The sequence below is a fragment of the Callospermophilus lateralis genome, chromosome 6 (genome assembly GCF_048772815.1).
Source record: "Callospermophilus lateralis isolate mCalLat2 chromosome 6, mCalLat2.hap1, whole genome shotgun sequence".
Lineage (NCBI taxonomy): Eukaryota > Metazoa > Chordata > Mammalia > Rodentia > Sciuridae > Callospermophilus > Callospermophilus lateralis.
This window is the reverse complement of record NC_135310.1, coordinates 126,560,903-126,586,285: the sequence shown is the minus strand read 5'-3', so window position 1 is coordinate 126,586,285 and position 25,383 is coordinate 126,560,903. Positions and strand designations below refer to the sequence as shown.

At 45.0% G+C, this 25,383-nt stretch overlaps 2 protein-coding genes across 2 annotated transcripts; one reads left to right on the top strand and one right to left on the bottom strand.

Moving 5' to 3' along the window:
- Positions 1–1,504: 1,504 nt before the first annotated feature.
- On the bottom strand, positions 1,505–16,903 carry Mdc1 (mediator of DNA damage checkpoint 1). Its single transcript, XM_076859017.1, has 14 exons — positions 16,854–16,903; positions 14,225–14,363; positions 12,614–12,994; positions 12,456–12,528; positions 10,781–12,192; positions 10,576–10,641; positions 8,437–9,198; positions 8,283–8,326; positions 5,858–7,804; positions 5,661–5,774; positions 5,370–5,552; positions 5,030–5,155; positions 4,815–4,925; positions 1,505–2,359 (listed from the first exon to the last, which is right to left on the bottom strand). The coding sequence occupies exons 2-14, from the start codon at positions 14,358–14,360 to the stop codon at positions 2,192–2,194; spliced, it is 5,523 nt and encodes a 1,840-aa protein (XP_076715132.1). The 5' UTR covers positions 14,361–14,363; positions 16,854–16,903; the 3' UTR covers positions 1,505–2,191.
- A 2,483-nt stretch (positions 16,904–19,386) lies between these two features.
- On the top strand, positions 19,387–24,149 carry Tubb (tubulin beta class I). Its single transcript, XM_076859016.1, has 4 exons — positions 19,387–19,615; positions 21,045–21,153; positions 21,729–21,839; positions 22,105–24,149. Exons 1-4 carry the CDS (start codon positions 19,559–19,561, stop codon positions 23,160–23,162), a joined length of 1,335 nt encoding a protein of 444 aa, XP_076715131.1. The 5' UTR covers positions 19,387–19,558; the 3' UTR covers positions 23,163–24,149.
- Positions 24,150–25,383: the final 1,234 nt, after the last annotated feature.

Sequence of the window (25,383 nt, the reverse complement as noted above, 5' to 3'; positions counted from 1 at the left end):
ATATAGACAGGGTCTCACTAAATTGCTCAGGTCCTTGCTAAGTTGCCAAGGCTGGTTTTGAATTTGCAATCATCCTGCCTAAGCCTCCCAAGTCACTGGGATTACAGGCATGTACTAAGGTGCCTGACTACCTGAATGTTAAATGCCTCTAGAGACAGTAGGTATTATATGGAATCCCGTAAGCCTCAGGGATATGGAAAATTTCATTTGCCAAAAGGGGACCAGTATTTAGGTCCTGCTGTGTGCCACACTCACAATGGCTATGTTCAGTATATAAGATGACTAGTAGTTTAAAAACCAGTCTGGGCATGGTGGCGCAACCCTTGATCCCAGCAACTTAGGAGGCTGAGGCAGGAAGATTGCAAGTTTAAGACCAGCCTCAGCAAATTAAAAATGTTCTAAACAACTCAGTGAGACCCTGTCTCAAAATAAAAAATTAAAATAAAAAAAGCACCCTGGATTCAATCCCCAGTTCCAAAAAAATAAATTAAAATTTTTTTGAAAAGGCAGCACAGTACTGGAATATATTCAGTGATAAATGCTTGCTTAGCATGCACAAGGCCCTGAATTAGATTCCCAGATCTTTAAAAAAAGAAAAGAAAAAGTTAGCATAATGTTTTGGCAAAGCTTGCATTATTTCTACTACACCATTTTTCCAAGCTTAAGCATACTTTACATGCAGAAAAAGTGTACAAATAAATTTATTTATTTTTTATTGAAGTGAAATTCACAGGACATAAAACTAATTCCTTTAAAGAGAATACAATGGCTTTTAGTAACATTTGCAAATGGGCATAACTACCACCTCTATTTAATTCCAAAATATAACTCCAGACCCATGAAGCAGTGACTACCCATTGTTTCCTCTCTCTAGCCTCTGGCAACCACCAATATTGCTTAGTCTCTATAGTTTTACCATTCTAGATGTTTCATGGAAGTGTAATCATATAATATGTGTCCTTTTGTGTCTGGCTTCTTTTACTTAGCAAAATGTTTTTAAGGCTAATCCTTAAAACATTGCAGCACTTTTCAATACTGCATCCCTTTTTACGGTTGAATAATATTCCACTTATGCACATGTCATTTTTTTTATCCATTCATCCTTGTTGAACATTTGTATTATATCCATCTTTTGGCTATTATGGAAAATGCTGATATTAACATTCATGTATAAATATTTTTTAAAACATGTTTTCATTTTTTGGGGTATATACTTAGGAGCAAAATTGCTGAGTCATATGGTAATTTCTAATGTTTAACTTCTTAAGGAACTGTCAACTGTTACTATTTTCCTTAAAGGCCAAACCATTTTACATTCCTACCACCAATATGTAAGTGTTCCAATTTCTCTACATCCTTATAATTGACCAACTTTTAATATTACATAATTTGTCCTAAATAGAAAATAACAGTAAATTAAATACAGTTTCCTAACTATTTTTTAAAAAGGGTGTCTCAAAACCAGACATTTAAAAACAAACAAAAAGAAAACTGCACCACACCATAAGGCACAGAGTGAATATTTATTGATCACAGAGATCAGGCCGAAGGTCTAATTTTATAAATACTGAAAAAGCAGGCCAGAAAAGTGCAGAGAGTTGCTCAAAGATAAAGCTAAGGATGCTCCTAAGCAGGTGGGATGGGAGAGAGAGAAAAATATTTTAGTATTATTCCACAATTCCACCTCATATCTACTCACTCCAAGTATCCCTTCAAGTGCCTAATGCCAAAGTTGTATTCACTATTTTTCGAGGACAAGTAAGAATTCCAGAAAGAAAAGAAGAGAAATGGCTTCCAAGTTGGAGGCAGGAGAGTGTGCCATAGAGTAATAATTACATCAGTCTGGCTAAAGACAAGCATCCATTAAGATATATGAGCATGGGATGAGTCAATTTTTTGTTGTTTTGGGGTAGTGCTGGGGCTGAAACCCAGGGCCTCATGCATGCTAGGCAAGTGCTCTACCACTGAGCTACACTCCTATTCCAGGATTGGCTGATTTTAAAATGGCCATTTCAAAAAATCTGTGGGTCCAAATCTCCCCGTTTTCCCATAAACCTTCTGGTCCCAACCATTTCCATCATAAGTCATATCAATACACCCCAGTGTAAAGTCCTGAGTTTTTTTTTTTTTTTTTCCCCAATTGTTTTCTAGAAAACTTTACTGTCTGGTAGGGAAAAGGGTGCTGGAATTTTCAGGTGGAACGCATTTCCAAAGTGGAGAGGACAAAGGCCTCTGGCTTGGCTTCCTGCTTCAGCACTCCTGTCAGTAGGAACTCAGGAGAGAGGAGGGGCAGCCCAACCCGAGATGGAATGGAGCATCGTGGGAAGTCCTGGGGGCATGTGATCACAACTCTTTGAGGCTGGGGAAGAGAGAGCAAAGAAAGAAGTCAGGGGGGATAAACAGTTCTAGAAATAGATTCAGGACCTATTAATCAGGGCACTGAAGTAGTACCTCCTGATATGAAGCTCATTGTACTTATTGCCTATAAAATATTCTCTTTTTCTTTTTAGTGATGTTGTGATTGAACCCACTTGCTAGGCAGGCAAGTGCTATACCACTGAGCCACATCCCCAGTCCTTTTTGTTTTGAATCAAGGTCTTGCTAAATTGTTCCAGGAAGGCTTCTGATTTTTTTTGTCTTCACCTCCCAAGTAGCTGGATATCTGTGAAGTATTCTTGCCAGAAAGGCTGCTCTTGAATTCATCCTAACTCTTAAAATTAGCCAAGCAGGGTGGTGCACATCAGTAATCCCAGTACCTTGGCAGGACTAGGCAGCTTAGATGCTATCTCAAAATGAAAACTTAAAAAAAAAAAAAGAGCCACACACAGTGGCACACTCCTGTAATCCCAGTGGCTCGGGAGACTGAGACAAGAGAATCGCAAATTCAAAGCCAGCCTCGGCAATGGTGAGGCACTAACCAACTCAGTGACACCCTCTCTCTAAATAAAAAATACAAAATAGGGCTTGGGATGTGGCTCAGTGGTCGAGTGCCCCTGAGTTCAGTCCCCAGTACCCAAGGGGGGAAAAAAAAAAAGCAGAAGAGAGCTTGGGGTGTAGCTCAGTGGTGAAGGGTCCCTAGATTCCATCCCTAATACTTCAAATAAATAATTACAATTTATAGGAAATACATAAAATAGAGAATAAATAATATAGCACATAACAAGGGAACAAACTGGCAAATATTCTAAAGGATAACTGATCTAGTTTTGGCAGAAAGTGAATGGCATACAAAAGGCAGAATGAGTTAGGCGATGCTCCACAGTAAGAGGAGACTGAATAAATGCAAGTTGGATGAGGTAGAGCACACCTGCAATACCAGTGGTTTAGGAGGCTGAGGCAGGAGGATCATGAGTTCAAAGTCAGCCTCAGCAACTTAGTGAGACCCTGTCTCAAAAGAAAAAATAAAAAGGGCTGAGGATGTAGTTCAGTGGTAAAGTGCACCTGGGTTCAATCCCAGGAACAAAAACAAAAACCAAAAAACACCCAAAAAACAAATGCAGCAATGCACTGGAGCATCTATTTTCTTTCTTTCTTTTTTTAATGCAGTGCTGGGGACCAAACCCAGGGCCTTGTGCATGCTAGGCAAGCACTCTAATACTGAGCTACATCCCCAACCCTTCTTGTTTTTTTGTTTTATTTTTAAGAGGTGGGTGTCAGCTGGGTGTAATGGCACATGCCTGTAGTCCCCATCTACTTGGGAGACTAAGGCGGGGGGATCTCAAGTTTGAGGCATGCCTGGGAATCCTAGTGAGATCCTGTCTCAAAATAAAACGTAAAAAGTGCTGGGGATGTAGCTCAGTGGTAGAATACCCTGGGTTAAATACTAAGTACTGACAAAAAAGAGAGAAAAAAAAGAATGTACATATTTCTTGGAGATATATATTTAAGTATACAGAAGAAAGTAATACAGTAATATATTTGCAGTTTGCTTTAAAATACTTCAGCAAAGCTAAGCATGGTGATGCATGCCTGTAATCCCAGTGATTCAGGAGGCTGAGGCAGAAGAATTGCAAGTTCAAGGCCAGCCTCAGCATCGTAGCATGACCCTGTCTCAAAATAAAAAATAGAAAGGACTGGGGGCCCAGGGTTGTGTCTCAGTCGTAGGGCACTTGTCTGGCATGTGTGAGGGACTGGGTTTGATTCTCAGCACTGCATATAAATAAATGAATGAACGAATGAATGAATAAATGAATAAATAAGGTTCATCAACAACTAAAAAAAAGGGGGAGGATGGGGATGTAGCTCAGTGATAAAGTGCCCCTAGGTTTAATCCCTAGTACCAACTTCCCTCCCCCTCAAAAAAAAAAACACTTCAGTAAAGCTCGTCATAGTAGCATAAGCCTATAGTCCCAGCTACTCAGAAGGCTGAAGTAGGGGGGAATCACTTAAGCCCAAAAGTTAAAATCCAGCCTGGGCAATAATAGTAAAACACATCTCAAAAAAAAAAAAGTAGGGGAAGGGTAAAGAAAAAAAAGTTTTTCAGCAGAGTAAATGAAACAAAAGAACAAAGGGATAGATAATAAATGTAGCATATGCACAACTGAAAATGTATAAATACAAAATGAAACTAAGTCCATTTGGTGTCAGCAGATCTGTTCCCTCATCCCTACCCTTTCCCATCTATACTTTTATATTTCCTCCAAATGTTCCCATTCCCACTACCTCTTCTGTTTATTTGTTTTTGTGGTGCTGGAGATTAAACACAGGGCCTTGTGCATTGAGGCAAGCACTCTTCCAACTGAGCTATATCCCCAGCCCATCCTGCAACCTCTTTTAGTTACTCCTTCAGAAGACCCAGAACTCACCAACCATACCTTATAGGTCCGGGGCATGCTGGATAGGACAGTGCCTCCACAGCAGCTGATGATCTCTCCCATCTGAGATGGTGGTGGCTGGACTCCAGGGGTCACGTGAATTTCATAGCCCTAAGAAAGAAAAATGGTGACAGTAGATATCTGCAACTGAAAGGCTGCGAGGCACTGTGAAACCCGTGCAAGGCAGAAGCACAGGACAGAAGATAGCCTCTCACCTTCAGTAGCCTTCGCTCCCGAGACCGGTGCAGGGCATCCCGAAGATTGAAGCCAAAATTCTTCTCTTGCTCAGGATCAGACACCACATATTGATCTGGAGGCAAGAAGCAACCAGCCTTGCGGGACTAAGGGAGGTAGCAATCAGCATCAGATCTCAGCCACACCCCACCTAGCACTCCTGCCTAGCAGCTGGTAACAGCACGTGAAATGTTTTATGTATGAATCACTAAAGCCCCATTTCTCAGTCTCCTCTTTCCTCCCATTTTCCTACAGAGCTATGTAAGCAGTTTTCTCCTGTCACTCTTGCTATTGGTCTGTCATCATATCCTGACCTCTCACCTGATGTAGCCAGTCCAGGGACAGGATGGGGATTCCCTTCCCTAGGGCACACAGGAACTTGACTGTCCGGCGGATTCGATCAGTAACCAAGTGGGAGGCCTCTGCCACTGAACTGGCCAGACTCCCCCCCAATGCCAGCACTGTCCGCTCCCCACGAGCATCCACAACTCCTGTGAAGAGAACCTGTTGGGGGATTAGACTGGGCTGGTCAGAGCAAGCTATGCCAGGAGTGCCCATCTCTCAAACCAGCTACCACCCTCCCTTTGTAACCCCAGTTCCCTTCTCTCCTACTTTAGGGGCTGCTGATTCTTGGTTAGATTTGGTCCGTCGAAGGCTTCGACTTGGTATTCCCTTGGGCTCCTCCTCTGTCTGGTCTCTCCTTCTCTTGTCTGGAATCACTATGTCCTGGGATTGAAAAATACCTTGGTGGGAGAGTCTGAGCCCTGAAGCTCTTCCTCCCTGCTTGGAGTCTCCAGCCCTTTCCTCACCTCTTCCTTCACTGGCATCTCCTCAGGATCTTCTTCCTCCTCCTTGGGGAACATTGTCTCCTGGGAGACATCTCCTCTTTGGGGACGTTTTTGAAGAGGGGGTGAATCTATGTTAGTGGAAGGTCTCTTGCGGCTTCGAGAGGCCTTAGGTGGAGGCTCTGGGATGAACCCAGATGTACCTGCTGCTTCCACCTTTTGGATCTGGGAAGCATGAATGGGTGCCTCAGGAAGCTGGGGAAAGGAAGGCTCAGGAACGGTTCCAAGGCATTCAGCTGCTCTCTGTGCCCTTGGTCTTTGGTTCCTTGAGAATCGGCATTTAGGTTCAGGGGGTGCAGAGATAGGTTTGTGGACAATGAGAGCTGTAAGGGAGCCATGCTTCCCAGCAGCTCTCTGTCTCCTGGTACAACTGGTTTGAGTGGGCTCAAAGGGAACAGACTGGTCTGTGGTAACAGAAGGATAGAATTCAGGAGTGACAGGAAGTGTGGCAGCACTTAGTGTTGAAGACTCTAGTGCTCCACTCTGACATACTGCCTTAGAAGCGACAGGCTGGTCTGTGGAGTTGGGAAGCTCAGGATCAGAGGCTGATGGTTCAACTGGTTCAGGAGTCTCAACAGACTTACGTGTTCTGCCCTGACTGATTCTAGATGTGGGCCTGTGGGTGATAGGCTGGTTTATGGAGGTGGAAGGCTGGAGTTCAGGGGCTGTGGTGACAACTACTTCAGGGGTCTTGACAGAAGACCTATGTGTCCTACCCCGAGTGGGCCAAGATGTGGATTTAGGGGTGACAGGTTGCTCTGCAGAGGTGGAAGGCTGGTGCTCAGGGGCTGTAGGTACAATTGGTTCAGGGGTCTTGACAGAGGACCTAAGTGTCCTGCCCCGAGTGACTCTGGATGTGAGCTGGGGGGCAACAGGCTGGTGGTCTATGGAGGTAGAAGGCTGGACTTTGGGGCCTGTGAGTAAGATTGGTTCAGGGGTCTTGACAGAAGTTCTGTGTGTCCTGCCCCGAGTGACTCGGGATGGGGGCTGGGGGGTGACAGGCTGGTCTGAGGAGGTGGAAGGCTGGAGCTCCGAGTCTGTGGGTAAAATTGGTTCAGGTGTGTTGACAGAGGACCTATGTGTCCTGCCCTGAGAGTCTACAAATGTGGGTTTAGAGGTTAAGAGCTGTTCTGTGGGAGTGGAAGTCTGGAGTTCAGGGGTGACAGAGAAAACTGGTTCAGGGGTCTTGACAGAGGACCTATATGTCCTTCCCCGAGTGACTCGGGATGTGGGTTTGGGAATGACAGGCTGGTCTGTGGAAGCAGAAGACTGGAGTTCAGGGGCTATAGGGAATACTGGTTCAGGTGTATTGACAGAGGACCTGAGTGTCCTGCCCCGAGTAACTCGGGATGTGAGCTTAGGAGTGTCTGGCTGGTCTGTGGAGGTAGAAGGCTGGAGTTCAGGGGCTGTGTGGACAACTGATTCAGGGGTCTTGACAGAGGACCTATTTGTCTTGACCCGAGGGACTCGAGATGTAGGTGTGGGGGTAATGGGCTGCTCTGTGGGAGTGAAAGGCTGGAGTTCGGGGGTCTTATCAGAGGACTTGTGTGTCCTTCCCTTAGTGGCACGAGTTGTGGACTTAGGGGTGGCAGGCTGGGCTTTGGGGGCAATAGAGGAGGGTTCAAGGGCAGCAGAGGAAAGTGGAGAGGGTGTCATCCTGGAGGAGCGACGGGGCCTAACACTGGGCTTTGGGGGGAAAGGTTCCAGCTCTGAAGATAGGGGAGGCTCTGGAGTTTCCTGACTCCTTTTGTACCTGGTCCTAGGAATGGGTGGCTCAGAAGATGAAAGAGGAGAAAGAAGGGACTGAAGTTCAGGATGTTTTTGGCTCTGAGAGCTAAAGGAGTTGAGGGGTAGGGCTAAGGCTTCAGGCATTGTAGCAGGCAGGCAAGCATCTGGGGATTCTGGATCACCCTGGGGAAAAACAGAAACAAGGCAGGAAGGGTAATGAGAAAGAGAAATTGGGACACTGTTCCTGATCCTTGTTTATGGTGGAAGTGTGTCCTCTGGCATTTCTCTTCCTGTATGTGACCTCTCTTCCGTTAGACTGGGACCTCCCTGGGAGGAAGCAGTCCTCTTCCCTACAAAGCTTTCCTCATACTGTTCTCCACATGTGGGTGGTGGTACATGAAGAGGATGGTTGGGGCAAAGAAGGACAAAACACGAAAGGGACTACCTTTCTGAGTCAGAGGGAGATACTACTTGGGGAACAGGTATGGAAAACAATGGGTACCAAGGGCAAAGTGATGGATGCCAACTAAGAAGGGATAATGATGGAAGAAAAGTGAGAATATGGGGAGAGGATTAGCTTAAAGCATGGCCAGGAGAAGGGCACTGGTGGGATACAGGGATGACTTGTGGAATAGGAAGAAATCAAGAAAGTAACTCTCACCATGGAAGTTGTCTCAGCAGGTAGCATCTTGTAATTCAAGTGGCCTGGACAGAAAGTAACAAAAGGGTAGTTGAGTTCTAAGTAGTTGGTTGCTCAGGGATTGATTATCATGAGGGTTGCATACCACTTTGTGTTCCTTTCTGCCTTCACTTACCTCTCTGCTGCCTCCTGGGGCTCACCGGGGCTCCCCTTCCTCCACCTGACTGGTTCCCAGAAACTACAGGGGCTGAAACAAGTCCCTGAAGTTCCTCTGCCCTGACTTCAGGCTCTGGTGTTGGACTAGTAGCCTGTCCTTTCTGGTCTTGGTTTCCCCCCTCTGTCTCCCCTCTCTCCAAGTTCACTTCTAACTCAGCGGCTCCACACATTCTCTCTCGAACTGGTTTTTCTACTACTTTCTCAAATACTTCTCTTGTGAGGGTCTGCTTCTCTATCTCTGTCTCTTCTGTTTCCTCAGATATCTCCATTTCTACCTTCGTGTTCTCCCTATACCTTTCAGGACTGTTGCTTTTCGCCTTTTTGCCAGACTCTTGAGTGTCTTCAGCTAATGCCTGTTTTTGCTCTCTGTCCTGTAACCCTCTAGTTCTTTCCTCCTCCTCCATCACATCTTTTCTCTCTCCTTCTGGTGGCCCTTCCCTGATTTCCCTCTCCAGCAGCCCTTTCTCACGGGTCACCCTCTCTGTTTCTTTTCGTGTACCCATGTCTTTCTCCACAGTCTGTATCTCTCTGCCTTGAATCCCCAACGGCTCTGTATGAACTGGGCTCTCCGGATATTGGTCTTGTGGTGTTGCCCTAGGTGGAGACAGGCAAGATCCATTAGCCTCAAGGTGGGTGGCTATGAGCTGAGGTTCAGTGGCCTCAGACTCTCTCGGACAGAATGGCTGTGTAGCCAAGACTTCCCATGGTTCATCCAAAGCACCTAAAAGTAAGGAGTCAGAGAGAAAGAAAAGAGAGGTAGATAAAAAATGTTAAGGTTAAGAAGCAAATAAGATAAACTCATGGATAATAAATATAATATTAAAGAAAAGCTGGGATAAGGGTGATAGCTAAAATATTTAATGTTATAAAAAGACCATACATGGGGCTGGGATATAGTTCAGTGGTAAGGCATTTGCCTCATGTACCCAAATCTGTGGGTTCATTCCTAATGCCAAAACAAAAATGAAAACAAAAACTGACCATACAGGGGCTGGGATTATGGCTCAGGGGTAGAGTGCTTGCCTCACATGCATGAGGCACTGGGTTCAATCCTCAACACCACATAAAAATAAATAAATAAAGGTATTGTGTCCATCTACAACTTTAAAAAATATTAAAACAGGGGCTGGGGATGTGGCTCAAGCGGTAGCGCGCTCGCCTGGCATGCGTGCGGCCCGGGTTCGATCCTCAACACCACATACAAAGATGTTGTGTCCGCCGAAAACTAAAAAATAAATATTAAAAATTCTCTCTCTCTCTCTCTCTCTTTAAAAAAAAAAAAATTAAAACAAACAAACAAAATGACCATACACATATCCTTACAGGAAAGCTTCCTCAGTGGTCTTTCCCTCTCTCTCTCTTTTTTTTTTTTGGTACTAAGGATTGAATCCAGGAGCACTTAACCACTGAGTCACACCCCCGGTCCTTCTTATATTTTATTTTGAGACAGGGTCTCACTAAGTTGCTTAGGGCCTTGCTAAGTTGCTGAGACTGTCTTTGAATTTGTGCTCCTCCTGCATTGCTGGGATTACAGGTGTGTGCCACCACAATTGTCTCTTTAAAATTAATCAATTAAAGTCTGACATAACATGGTGCGTTTTTCTTTTTTTTTTTTTAAATGCCTTTATTTATTTTTATGTGGTATTGGGGATCTAACCCAGGGCCTCGCCCATGCTAAGCAAGCACTCTACCTCTGAGCCACAACCCTAGCCCAACATGGTGCGTTTTTCTGATGAGATGGAGAAACATCGCACAATACTCAAAGAGTATGAAAGAAACATGTAGAGAAAGAAAACAAAAAGGATGAAAAGTTAGGGGTACAGAGAAGAGAGCTTCTTGTACCTGGGGTCTAAAAACTGCAACAGGAAGAGCCAAGCTCTTGGGGCAGAGTAAACAGGAAGGTTTGGATGGGTAAATCTTCCAAGTTTTGAACTGCTGCATGAGAATAGATGCCTAAACACAGCTCTTCCACAGAACTCCAGGGTCCCATTCCCAGTCTCCTGCCCTATACCCACCAATCTTCACACCCTTCAAAGACTACTAGTCTATCTCCCAGTTCCCACTGGCACTGGAATCCAAACAATACAAATGTTCTCACCGTCCAGATTCTGACTCTCCCTCTCCACAAAGCACTGGGTAGCTTGAAGGTCCAGATCTTCAGAATCTGGTGGGAAGTATAGGACCGATAATAAAAAAATCATATCTAACACTCAACACTTTACTTTAGCCCTATTATTCTCTCCCCATTCCTTTTAACCATTGTTTATTTCAAGAGCAAAGGAAGAAGAAAGGTTAGCACTTACCATCATGGCTGTCTTTGGAGTCCTTGGCCTCACTCATATGTGTTTTTTTCTCCTTTCCTGTAAGGGGATATCCCTCTCTCTGTGGTTGGAGGGGTTCCCCTGAAGCACCTGTGTGCACCATCATCTGCTGTACTTGTGATCCACCATAGGCCCCCACCTTGAGAGTGCCCTCTGACTCAAGTACAGCTGTAGCCCTCTCTGTCTCAGCATCCCCTTCTCCCAGAAGCTGGCTCTTTCTTACATCTGCCACTTCTGAAGACATGCCCACCTCCATATCTGTTTCACCATCCTCATCAGAAGACTGGACTGCCTCTAGAGGCATTATGGGCAGCTTTGCTGATTCCTGCTTCGCTTCCTTATCTGTTTGATTTGTCCCCTTCACAAGCACTTGATGCTTTCCCCAACATATAACAGCCGGCCCTGACGGAACTTCCTGTTTCACTTCTATGTTGATGTCCCCTGTGGTGGAGGCAGCTTGGCTTCTCTCCAGAAGGACCCCTGCTTCCTCACCTACATCATTGTCTCTAAGGGGAGTTTGTCCGTTTTCTGAATTTGCTATAACAAGGGTTTCTTCCTTGTCTGTATGACCATTGAGGACAGTTTCTCTCTTTTCCACTGGGAGCCCCTCCTCCATGTCAGTGTCACTATCTCTCTCAGAGGTGGTTAGGCTTTTTTCCTGAAGGAGCACAGGTTGGACTCTGTCCTTTTCAATATCAGCATTTCTGTTCCATAAAACAGCTCCGCTCTCTTTCAGACGTGCTAAAGTGAGTGCTGCTGAGACTTCTTCTTCATCATCTGTATCACTATCAATCACCATAGAGGTTTGGCTTCTTTCCAGAGGGACAGCCAATGGGGCCTCACCCTCCTCCATGTCTGTATCACTACCAGCTGGGCTCTCCTGAAGATGTGCCAATCCAAGTGTTCCAGGACTTCTTGTACCAACTCCATGGAAGACTTGTCTCTTCTTCATAGGCACTACAGCTGGGGTTGCAGGGATCCCTTCTTCTTCCACATCAGTATCACTATCCAAGAAGCCAGAAGGCTGCACCCTTTCCAAGTGGACCTCAGCTGTCTTTCCACGAGGCCGGTTCTCTTCATCCACATCTGTGTCACTGTTGTCCCCAGGAGGTTGACTTCTTTCCAAAATTACCCCAACTGGTACCACCCTATTCCCTATATCCCTTTTGACTTTTGGGTCCTTATCGATCTCTCCTGGAGGCTGAACTTTTCCTAGCCACATATCAGTTGTAATTCCACTGGCTTCAGGCTGCTCTGCCTCTGCTGCAGCACATTTTCTAGCAGCTGAAGAGGTCTTCCTGGCTGCTGGTTGCTGACCTTCTTCCTCATCTGTGTCACTGTCCAAGTTGAAGGCAAAAGAGTCACCTGGGGCCAGGGAAGGTCCTTCTTCATCACTGTGAAACGGAAAAGAAAGAGTCTATAGAATTTCTTGGAAAGGGATATCCCACTTAACTGTGAGTTGTAGACACAGGTAGTATTTGCTCTTCTATCTCCAGCTTGGTTCATCTAGGTGCTCCATAAAAAATAAGCTGAGTGAATGAATATATACAAACCCACAGCCTCAACTTTCAACGTGATCATCTCTGTTAGAGACTGATCCTCCAGACCCTGGTTCTTCCTATTTGAAGACTCATATATCTAGCCCTGTGGTACTTACCTTTCTGGAACTACTGTTGCCAAAGAGGAGGATGTGGTCCTTGATTCTTTCACCACACACCCTTTTGAGAAATCTGGCAAGAACAAAAAGGAGTAACTTGACAATATCACACTCATCATCCCTGTCTCTTCATCCACACTGCCAATACACAAACTTACCTTCTTCCTCCTCTGAGTCCTCAGCCAAGGGAAGTCTGGAGGGCTGAGTTTCTTCCTGTACCCTGGGGGTTGCCTCTACAGTTAGGGGACCCCGGGAAACACAGGGTGGGCGGACATCCAGGTGGTGGTACTGGCAGGGTAAATCGGCAAAGAGAATCAATTCCTGATCCCTGAGACGGTGACTCAAACCAGGGCTCAGGACCTTAGGAGGCCTCAAGATTTGAGTACCATTAAGGCTCCCACAATCCTGGAGGACAGGTGCCTTGTTCCAAGCTGAGATTTCAATCACTGCATGTTGTTTGGAGATGGATGGAAAGGGCAGGGTCACAGAGCAGTCAGGCAGTCGGCCTATCACATTCTTCCCGAGGAATAGTGGAAAATCTAAAAATGAGAGAGGTAGACAGGTTCCAATGCCAGAGTCCTGGCCTGTCATTAGGAAAATCTTCTAGTTAAATACCCTACTGCTTTCTCAAAGCTCCCAAAAGCATTAGAAAAATAAAAAGTCCTAGAATATCCAGGTGCAGTGGTTCATGTATAAATCCTATAACTTGGGAGACTAAGGCAAGAGGATCGCAAGTTCAAAGCCAGGCTCAGCAACTTAGTGAGTTCCTAAGCAACTTAGCAAGAACTTGTCTCAAAATAAAATACAAAACCAGCTGGGAATGTGGCTCAGTAGGTAAGAGCCTCTGGGTTCAATCTCTGGTATCCTGCCCTCCACAAAATTCTTAGAAAATCTAGGAATTGAAGAATATATGCGGGCTGGGATTATGGCTCAGCGGTAGAGCGCTTGCCTAGCACAGGTGGGACCTGGGTTAATTCTCAGTACCCCATAAAAATAAAGGCATTGTGTTGTGTCCATCTACACCTAAAAGAAAGAAAGAAAAAAATATATATATATGCAATGCATTATTCATATGCAACCCATCTACATGGGGATTTTTTCATTATATAAAATATACATAATATAAATTTACCTTTTTAGTCATTTAAAGCATGCAGTTCAATAGTATTAAGAACACATTGTTGGGGCTGGGGCTGTAGCTCAATGGTAGAGCATATGCCCAGCATGTGTGAGGCACAAGTTTGATCCTCAGTACCACATAACAACAAATAAATAAACAAAGGTATTGTGTCCATCTACAACTAAAAAAAAAAAGAGCACATTGTTGTGCAATCATTACTACCTCACTACCATCCATTTCCAGACCACAGTAGGTTTTTGGTATTTTTATTTTTTTGTTTTTGGTACTGAGGATTAAACCTAGGGGCATTTAATCACTGAGTTATATCCCCAACCCTTTTGCTGAGGCTGGCTTTGAACTCATGATCTTCCTGCCTCAACCTCCCGAGCCTCTGGGATTATAGTCGTGTGCCACCATGCCAGCCACAGTAGATTTTTATTTGATCCTCTTCATCTTCTCCTATCAACGTAAAATAACTCCTAGAGTGTCCAGGGTGTAGCCTAGAACAATCATCTATCAGTCCCCTTTTATCCAACCTAGTAAAACAATTTTTCATATTTCCTTGAAACAAATGTAAACTTGTAACTCTCCAACCAGGAAAAATATAAAAGACCTATAATCCATACTTCAGCACTCAATACCCTCTGACCTTTTTCTGGTCCGTGGGCACCACTGAAGATATGCAGTCGTCCTATAGGCTCCAAGATATATCCTGAGGATTCATTAGATTGCTCTGTCTCTTCCTCTTCTTCAACATCCCAGTCAATGGCCTGGGTGTCTTCCATGGTCTGGGAAGGAAACACATTATCATCATCCCCATTACTTGTTGTAACACAGCATCAGAGAGAATGATAAGTAGGGATAAACCTGGATAGTAAAAGTAATTGATGCTTCTCTTCCCACCAATCACTCTATTTCTATCCTTCTGAAGCATTTAAAAAAAATATTCTGGGGTGGCTATATGTGTTAACTCAATGGTACAGCATTTGCCTAGCAAGTGCAAGGCCCTGATTTCAGTCCCCTGCACTATTGATTTTAAAAAGTCTTTTAAGTTGGGTGCAGCAGCAAATGCCTATAATCCCAGCTACTCAGGAGGTTGAGGCAGTAGAATTTCAAGTGCCATACCAGCCTGGACAACTAAGCAAGACCCTGTCTTTAAAAAAATAAAAAGGGCTGAGGATAATGCTCAGTAGTAGAATGATCTAGCATGCATGGGACTCTGGGTTCAATTTCCAATACTGGGTATTGAACCAGTACTGGGATTTGTGGTACTGGGGATTGAACCCAGGGGCACTTATCACTGAGCTACATCTCTAGCCCCTTTTATTACTTTTTTTGGTTCAAAAAATTGAACCCAGGGACATTTAACCATTGAACCACATCCCCAGTCCTTTTTATATTTTATTTTGAGACAGGATCTTGCTAAATTGTTCAGGGTCTTGACAGTTACTGAGATTGGTCTTAACTTGTAATCCTCATGCCTCAGCCTCCTGATTCACTGGGTTTATAGGTGTACGTCACCATGCTTGGCTAAAATAACTTATTATTTATTTATTTATTGTTACTGAAAATTGAACCCAGGGGTGCTTTACCACTGAGCTACATCTCCAGCCCTTTTTGTCTTAGCCCTTAGGGTCTCACTAAGTTGCTCATGGCCTCAATAAATTGCTAAAGCTGGCCCTGAACTTTCAATCCTCCTGTCTCAGCCTCCTGAGTTGTTGGGATTACATGTATGCACCCTTGCCCCTGAAAATTTTTTTTTTTTTTTACTATGACACAAAGTAAGAAATATCACAATGTTCCAAGTACAAACTACATACAAATATGTGCTTTTCAAATCTAAAATAAAACTGAAAACTGGGCACGATGCAGCAGGAGAATCACTGAAGCCTAATAGCCTAGATACCTTAGCAAGTGTCCACCTCAAGAAAGTTTTGAGAACTGGATGTGGTGATGAATACTTGTATTCCCAGTGACTTGGGAGGCTGAGGATTGAATCCAGGGGCACTCTACCACTGATCTTTCTTATTTTTTTAATTTTTAGACAGGGCCTTGCTAAGCTGCCAAGGCTTATGATCCTTCTGCCTGAGTCTTCTGAGTCACTGGGATTACAGGCCTATATTTACATACCCAATTTACTATAGTTTTTAAATGCTGATTTCAACCCACTAAATTGATTTCACCATCCACTACTGGAGTGCAACTCAGTTTGAAAAACCATTTTGCTAACATGTGCCAAGCATGTGTTGGGTATTATATTGTCAGGCACAGTAGTCAGTTAATGCTAAAACATTAAATAACTTGCTCAAGATAACACAGCAGATAGGTGGGCAGACAGAAATAAATATGCTTCTGATTGCAAAGCCCACTTTTTACACTGTATCAAACCGCCTCAGTGTAATCAGACTGAAGTGTAAAGAACATAACAGCTGGTATACACAAGAGGATTCTATGTGTCAAGCACTGTTCTAAATAGTTTATACTGACTCATCTACTGTTCCCTGTAAAGTAGGTATTATTATTCTCCTTTTTCCCAGATAAAGAAACTTCAACATAGATGGGTTAAGGGACTTGCCCAAGATCACCCAAATAATCTCTCTCCCTGTATAATAGTCTCTTGATGGCTTTCAATGCCCATAGCATAAAATAAAACCTAAACTTTTTAGCAAGGACTCTATGATGTAAACCTTATAACCTTCACACTACTTCCAGGACTGGATCAGTGAACTGTGTCTTTTCCCTAGGGTCCATCATTCATGTTTATGGTTATGGTGCACCTGGCACAGTTGGAGGTATTCAGGATACATCCTGAACCAAACAAACATGAATCCTACCCTGTGGAAAAGACATCATCGAGCCTACTGATGAAAGAAGAAATAAAAAAAGGTAGAAACTCAAAATAGCATGAGTGGAATTTACCTAGAAAGATGCCACCCTAGAGGAAAACTGTTGCTAGGAAAAAGAGGACGCCCCCATGGAGAAAGTGTTAATTCCGTCCTTTTGACGCGCAATTCAGCTATGCCCACGACCCCTGGCTCCAATTCCAAGGGCCAAGATCTTTGATCCCCCACACCCCAATGCGTTTCCTCGTAGCCCAACGTCTTTCTGAGTGCTCATACCCGGCTCAGGGCTCCAGACAAGGATGAGTATTACAATCTAAGAAGCAAATTTCTAAATTACCTCCACCCAGTCGCACCCAAGGCACGCCCCTCCCGCCCTCCGGAGGAATCAAGATGGTACCCGAGGAGCCGAGGGCGAGGCCCCCAGAATTTACCTACTTTGAGTCGCCGCGCGCGCCACCAGTAACGGCCGTGACCTGGGTGGCGCGAGTGCGTGTCCGGAAGGGACTTGAATCGCTGATTGGCTCCTGTAGCTGTCTTTCACATGCTGCAGTGCGCTGATTGATGAAGCTCCCAGAGCACAGGCACTTTCGAAGGTCCGCCCTTTCCCCGCCCCCTCACGGCTCAAACGGGAGGCTGCTAGCAGGGGACTGGTAGTTAAAGTAGAATATAATCCGAGGCCGCCAGGAGTTTACGGAATAACGCACCACGATTGGGCAGCGCAAGGGACAACCCATTACCGCCCACTTCCCGCGCAGATTTCCAAACCGCGACCAGAGAGTCTGGCGCCAGAGAGTGCTGGCAGCAGATAGAAGTGCTCTACCATAGACGTCTACCGAATCCTGCATCCAGAGCGCCCTTCCGCGGTCCTCCCAGACATGGAGTCCGCTGACTCATGAGAAATGAAAATGGGTTGCGGTTGCAGTCGTGGCTCGAGGCTGCAGTTTGGAGAATAGCCCGTAGGCGTGGCGCTTAAGGACTCCTCATTGCAGCGGAATTTAATTTCCTTTTGATTTGTTTAGTAGAAATCATGTCATTTGTTCATGGGAATATATCCCTGACGGACATTTTGAGGTCATTTTCCTAAATGGAAGAACCTAAAGCAAACGTTTCTAGGCAAACAGAATGCTGTTTTGTTAACATCTTAAAAAGTCTGTGCTTCCCTTTCAAGAGACGAGGAAAGAATGAAAAAATCATTTACTTCATAAGACATGAAGAGAATAGTGAGAATTTGACACGTGCATAATCTAATAAGATCTGTATCTTAACTGTGTCTATAACAAATATACTAAAATTGACTTCATAAACGAAGCATTGAAGCTCTGTGAAGTTAAATAACGTGCTTAGGTTCCTGAAGACTAATTGAATCAAATTCTCTATAATTTTAAATTCTGAATCTCTTTCCTCTAACGCTATAACTGCTTTCATTGCAAGCACACCCTAGACATTTAAAACATTATGTTTTAAAAGAGTAGACTGGCCTTAAATAATTTGATATTCCTTTATTTATTAAGTGACTTAGAAAAGGGTATTGATCTGTATTGGTCAAATGTGAATGAATGATCTTATTCATTTATTTGTTACTTTTAGGTGGACATAATGTCTTTATTTTTTTATATTTATGTAGTGCTGGGGATCGAACCCAGTGCCTCATGCATACTAGGCTAGCACTCTACCACTGAGCCTGAGCCATAACCCCAGCCTCCTCCCCCCAATTAATGATCTTGATACTACATTACTGTTACACCACCTTCTTGTTAATACACTTCTCAAGATTCTGTGGGTCAAAGAACTAATTCTTAAACATTTTTGTATCCATAGTATCCTGCTTTGGTGGATACTTGGTATCTATCAAATGAATGACTCACTGGGAAGAAGCAGAGAGGTTCATACTTGAGCCCATCCCATTTTCCTCCTCCCCACCTTTTAAATCCTGAGGCTTTGCAATAGCCACACCTAGTCACTGAAATTAGAAAACTGAAAAATTACTGACTTCATCTCAGAGTCTAATAAAGGCAGGCTGGGAAGACACTGAAATTCTATCAGGAACTTCACCCCATAGTTCCCTTTTGACAAGATGACCAAGGTGTCCTCAAACTCTACCTTAACGCCCTGATCCCCTCATGGACTAAGAGAGACTTCTAGCTCCACAAATCCCAGATCTCAGCTTCACTAAACTATTCAATTTATTCTTTCAACATTCCTTCCAGACAACCTCTCTACTCTGAAAAGCACTTGCTACAATTTTGTTTCTTTTTTAAGATTAATTACGAAGGATGGTTATGGGATTATTTGCATTCTCCATCCTTAACCAAGCTTTGCCTTCTGACTCAAAAGTCCCAAAGAAAGAGGAGGATAATCCCTTCCTTATTCCTCTGAGGTGTCTGGGGGAACGGGGTTTTTACTGAAGTTTATGCCTAAGGTCACCAAAGGACTAGATGTATGTAGCAGAAGAGGGTACCACAGTTCTTCCAGTTTTCGCTGAGCTAAGCAGTTCTGTCTCCCCGAGAGCTACCGCAGTGGGCAGATTTCAGGGCGTGCCTACCCCACCTCCTAGCTCCTGGAACCCCAGATTCCCACATACCAAGAACGATTTCATTTTTTCACAAACAACAACAAAAAAACCCTACAAAAACCTCTGACATAGAAAGAATCTTGTGCAAGGTAATTTTTCATTAAAAAAAATAAGAAAACCACAAAAAGCAAAATACCAAGTACCCACCCATTCGTAACTTCATTTTGCAGCGTGGACAACAATAGAGGACTACGACTCCCAGAGAGAACTGCGCTAGTCCACTGGCGTAGAAACCAATGGCCGTTTGGTACATGATCAGCATCGACTAATCAGCGGCAGGCTGGAGAAGGCTTTGTCTCCCCGCCGCCCAGCGGGTGCTGTTCTCGCTGTTCTCCCGCCTCCCATCCCTGGCGCACGCGCGCCCCGCCCTGCCCGCCTTCCCTCCTTCGCCCTCCCTACTCTTCTGCCTCTCAGAATCTTCCTGCCGTCGCGTTCGGATCTCGCTGCTCCATCCTCCCGGGCACGTTCCTTCTTTCAGCTCGCGACCAGCACAGAAAACGAATTACATATTTCCTTGCCACGAGCATACATTGAGGCGAGCAAAAATAAATTAAAATAAATTCTAGCCATGAGGGAAATCGTGCACATCCAGGCCGGTCAGTGTGGCAACCAGATCGGTGCCAAGGTAAGAATTTTAAGCCTCTGCTTTTAATTATATTTCTTAGAAGAAAAATCCCGATTAATTTACGAAGGATGGTTATGGGATCATTTGCACTCTCCATCCTTAACCAAGCTTTGCCTTCCAAAAGTTTTTTACTTGTAAGGATACACATTTGTAGTAGTAGCATTTGATTTTGAAAAGATGGGCAATTTATTTCGGCAGGCACATTTTTGGGGGAGTGCTACTAAAAGGACCTTTCAGGTTTGGGGGCCTGGAAGACCCAGGATCTGTAAGGGTTTTCTTAAAGGAGATTTTTCTAACGGTCCAAGGACCAGGCAGGAGTGATGCGGAAACGGTCCGAGACAAAGCGAGGCGAGGTTTTCCCCATGTGGATCCCTCCTCCCCCCGCTTGGCGGGGATTTGTAGAGCAAAACTGGCGGGGGAAGGGTTGAGGCTGGGCGGGCAGCTGCCGAAAGTCCCAGTGCAAAGGTGGGGAACACTGCGCCAGGGTGGGCTACACTACGCGCAACCTTCACAAAGGATCAGAGACCTCCGTGTTTCTGCGATCCCCGAGGGGCGTTCCCGTCTTTTTATGTGGATGGAGAATAATATATATAGGGGCTTCCTTTAACTTTCATTGCCTCTAAGACCTTTTAGGGCGTCAACACATTCTTAGAGGGAGAGGTGGAAGGGGTTCTTCTATTAAGTAATTCCCTCTGTACCAAATATTGGAGAAAGAATAAAGCAAGTTGGGGGGGAAAGGGGAAAAAAACTGGCCAGAGAATAAAATTCCGAGGCCTTAGGGGGATTTTTTTTTTCTTTCTTTTTTTTTTTTTTTTTTTTTTGCGCGCGGTTACAGTGTAGCGGGGGAGGGGCAGAGAGGAAGTGCGGCTGCTACGTTGTAGCCGAAGGGCGGGGCCCTACGGGGGCGTGGCCCAGGCGCCCCCGTCGCGCGGGGACAATGCAGCCCTGCCCGCCGGCGGGGACGCGCTAGCTGGAGCGCAGTCCCGCCCCTAAGCGCGCGGAATTTGCCTTGAGCCCCGCCCGCGCGCTACATCTCCTTTTGTCGGATTCTTTAAGTGCGCGTGCGCTGCCATCACGTGGAGGGAGGGGTGGTCGACTGCAAAAGCCCTAGGTGGCTCATACACGGCCCTTTTAGTACGGCATGCAGGGGCGGTTCCTACAAGGGGAACGGGTAGCCCTTCCATGCGTTCACTCCCACTTTAGAGAACGCCAGGCCTTCCAGCAGCATATCATCTTAACATCCCGAGCAACGAAAGCTGCCGCTTTCCTGAGTGTGCAAGTGTCTAGGGCAAAGGTGTGGCAGGCAGATAACGGAATGCCAAGCCTTAGAACAGGGCTGACCACCAACCCATCTGGAATGTAGATCCCGTGAAGAGGCATATTTGCGTGGGATTTGCACTACTTAGGGCTCATTGCTTTTCCTTGGCAGTTCTGGGAGGTGATCAGTGATGAACACGGCATCGATCCCACCGGTACCTACCATGGGGACAGTGACCTGCAGCTAGACCGCATCTCCGTGTATTACAATGAAGCCACAGGTGAGGGCAGGAACCCAGGAAAGTCGGGTGTTCGTTTCTTTAACACTTCTATAGGATCTCTTTCTATTCGTTCTTTTTTAATTAATTTAATAAATTTATGGTACCAGGTATTGGACTCAAGGGCGCTTAATGTTTTATTTTTGAGGTAGGATCTCGCTAAATTGCTGAGGCTGGCTTTAAATTTGTAACCCTCCTTTCTCGCCTCCCAAGCCTCTGAGTTTAAAGGCGTGTGCCACCACGCCCAGCTATTTTTTAATTGTATTTTGAGACACTGTCTTACCTAAGTTGCCCTAAGCTGTTCTCTAACTAGTGAGAGCAGCGTAGGCTCAGTCTCCCAAGCAGCTGGGATTACAGACATGAGCCAGTATTTGCATTCTTGGGGGCCCATTGTCCCCTTTGGATGAATCCATCATTTTCCTCTTTAGACACCCATCATAAAGGGGCCAAAGACTAGCTCTGCTGCCACCTGGTGGCTGGGCTTGGCATGACAAATTTAAATATGAGGCTGTTTCCTAACAGCAATTGCTTAACTTTCCCCACTGCCAGCTCTCAAACATCTACCTGATTCCCTCTAGGTGGCAAATATGTTCCTCGTGCTATCCTGGTGGATCTAGAACCCGGGACTATGGACTCTGTTCGCTCAGGTCCTTTTGGCCAGATCTTCAGACCAGACAACTTTGTTTTTGGTGAGTTATGCAGATGTTATTAGTGATATTATTTTATTTAGGTGCAAGAAAGAGAAAAAGTTAGATGATTATTGCACTGGAGTGTTACAGGAAATCTGAAATGGAGGGTGGAGGCAAATGACTATTTGGGATATTATGAAAATATATCACAGGTGAAAGAGAAAGGAGCTACCTCTAAGGGAATTTTCCTAAAAGTTGAAAGGTAGAAACATGTACATTCCAAACCTTAAATAATTAATTAAGCTTTCTCTCTAACCCATTACAGGTCAGTCTGGGGCAGGTAACAACTGGGCCAAGGGTCACTATACAGAAGGGGCTGAGCTGGTTGACTCAGTCCTGGATGTAGTGCGGAAGGAGGCAGAGAGCTGTGACTGCCTGCAGGGCTTCCAGCTGACCCACTCACTGGGAGGGGGCACAGGCTCCGGAATGGGCACCCTGCTCATTAGCAAGATCCGGGAAGAGTATCCTGACCGCATCATGAACACCTTCAGTGTAGTACCCTCACCCAAAGTGTCTGATACTGTGGTTGAGCCCTACAATGCCACCCTCTCCGTCCATCAGTTGGTAGAGAACACTGATGAGACCTACTGCATTGACAACGAGGCCCTTTATGACATCTGCTTCCGTACCCTCAAGCTGACAACACCAACCTATGGAGACCTGAACCACCTCGTCTCAGCCACCATGAGCGGTGTCACTACCTGCCTCCGCTTCCCTGGCCAGCTCAATGCTGACCTCCGCAAGTTGGCAGTCAACATGGTGCCCTTCCCACGCCTCCACTTCTTCATGCCTGGCTTTGCCCCTCTTACCAGCCGTGGAAGCCAGCAGTATCGGGCCCTCACTGTGCCTGAACTCACCCAGCAGGTCTTTGATGCGAAGAATATGATGGCTGCCTGTGATCCCCGCCATGGTCGGTACCTCACTGTAGCTGCAGTCTTCCGTGGACGGATGTCCATGAAGGAGGTAGATGAGCAGATGCTGAATGTGCAGAACAAGAATAGCAGCTACTTCGTGGAATGGATCCCCAACAATGTCAAGACAGCTGTCTGTGACATCCCACCTCGTGGCCTCAAGATGGCAGTTACCTTCATTGGCAACAGTACAGCCATCCAGGAGCTCTTCAAGCGCATCTCAGAGCAGTTCACTGCCATGTTCCGCCGAAAGGCCTTCCTCCACTGGTACACAGGTGAAGGTATGGACGAGATGGAGTTCACCGAGGCTGAGAGCAACATGAATGACCTTGTCTCCGAGTACCAGCAGTACCAGGATGCCACCGCAGAAGAGGAAGAGGATTTCGGTGAGGAGGCTGAAGAGGAGGCCTAAGGCGGCTCCCCCATCACCTCAGGCTTCTCAGTTCCCCAGCCTTCCGCTGCCCCTTTCTTCAGAATTTGTGTTAACTGCCTTTTCTTTTTTCCTTTTTTATTTCCTTTTGGGAGGCATGCAGAACAGTGCCTGACCCATATTAGGCGCTCAATAAATATTTGTTTCTTGAATGTCTCCTCTTTCCACTCTGGCAAACTTAAATTTCTTCCATTCTGGATTACCCTGCATTTCTTTCTGGTACCTACTTTTCACATCTGTCCACTTAAATATCTTCTGTTTCCAAAATGATTCTCCCAAGAAGCTGGTTCTTGTCCAGATCCCATTTAGAACTAGCCAGGTGCTTTTAGTGGCCACCATCCTAAGGCAAAATAGTTCGAGGTAGAAGGTAGCAGCAGGTAGAAATCACTTGTGATGGGGATGGGATATTTCATTTTAGGACAGTTTTTTTAAAGAGGGGAATCTATGCTTTTACAGTCATTTTTAGGCAGTTCCGTGCTCCATCTCTCAGCTTCAGGAGAGGTGTTAACAGTATTATTTTTCCATTTGCAGCTTCCCTCTCAGCTGTCCCGTGTTGTGCTCTCCCTTTAGAGGAATCTGCCCCACTCTGAGAGGTGTGAATCCTTCCTCTTTCTGCTTTACCTCTCAGTGCATTTCAAAAAGGAGAAGGCCAGCCTTGGTCCCTAAGCTTCCAGAATTGTCCTCCCCAACCCCCACCTTTTTCACCCCCTTCCAAAGAGTAATATGTCTGATATGTGGAAAGGTATGTACTACCACCTAAATGTGAGTCACTTCCAGAGGAGGGGCAACAAAATCCTTTTTTAAAGAATATCTCATTTCTTTTGCTATTGCTTTTTCCTTCCTACTGTTGATTTTGTCCTATCCTACACTTCAGATTTCTAATTTGTGTTGAACTTGCTGCTTTTTTTCATATTGAAAAGATGACATTGCCCCAAGAGCCAAAAATAAATGGGAATTGGAAAAAAGAAAGTTGCCAGATGTGTGCTCATTTAGGGAAGATTGCCAGTGGAGGAATGGAATCCAAAGTTTAGTTAGATTCTGCTCTCCTTAAACTGATGAGAATATCACATTTAATTGTCTTTGTTTCCTGTCCTCTCTCCACCCCAGACCCAAAGCATTAGAGGTTTACTTGTGAAAGCAGATACATATTCAAGGGAAAATGGGCTGTCTTAAGGCCCCTGGGGATAAAGCAAGGAATACACATAAGGGAGACTGCCGTCTAATAATGCTTCTGAATATATAAACTAGTCTTAAAAATCTACCCTAAAGGGGCTGGGGTGGTGGCTCAGTGATAGTGTTTGCCTAGCATGTGTGAGGCACTGGATTAAATCCCCAGCACTACATAAAAATGAAATACACTGTCCACCCACAACTAAAAGAAGCTATCCTAGCAGCTCTTTAGCCCAGACTAAACAACCTCAGATTGAAAATATCTATCAAATATAAGACTTGTCTTTCCCCTAAGCAATATAGATCAACTCTTAAAGGGAAAAAAATATGTAGTTATAGGTGGATACAATACCTTTATTTTTATGTGGTGCTGGGGATGGAACCCAGTGCCTCATGCATGCTAGGTGAGTGCTGTACCTCTTGAGCCCAGCCCCCAGATGAGTTCTTTACATAACATTCACTTTTTTGAAAATTATTTTTTAGTTTTAGGTGGACACAATATTTTTATGTGGTACTGAGAATCAAACCCAGTGCCTCACGCATGCTAGGTGAGTGCATTACCACTTGAGCCACATTCCCCAGCCCCATTCACATAGCATTAGATATTACTAGTAATCAAGATTTAAAGTATGCATGAGGATATGTGTGTTACATGCAAATACTGCATTTTTGTATAAGGAATTTAGCATCCATGAATTTTTGGTATTGGGGCAGGGGGTAATCCTGAAACTAATCCCCTTTGGAGACACAGCAAGGGCTGTTTTATTTTCCTCAGCCATAATTTCAGTAATTCTAAGAAGTAAAGCAATTTTTTGTGTGTATGGTGCTAGGGATTGAAACCAGGGCCTTGTGTATGGCAGGCAAACACTACCTACTGAGCGAAAACCCCTGCCCCTAAAGCAATTATTACAATGATTGAACCTAGGATCACTTTACCACTGAACTTCATTCCCAGTCTTCCCCCACCCCTTTTGGTACTGGGGATTTTGGTACTAGGAGCAATTCACCCCTGAGACAGGGTCTCAGTTGCTTA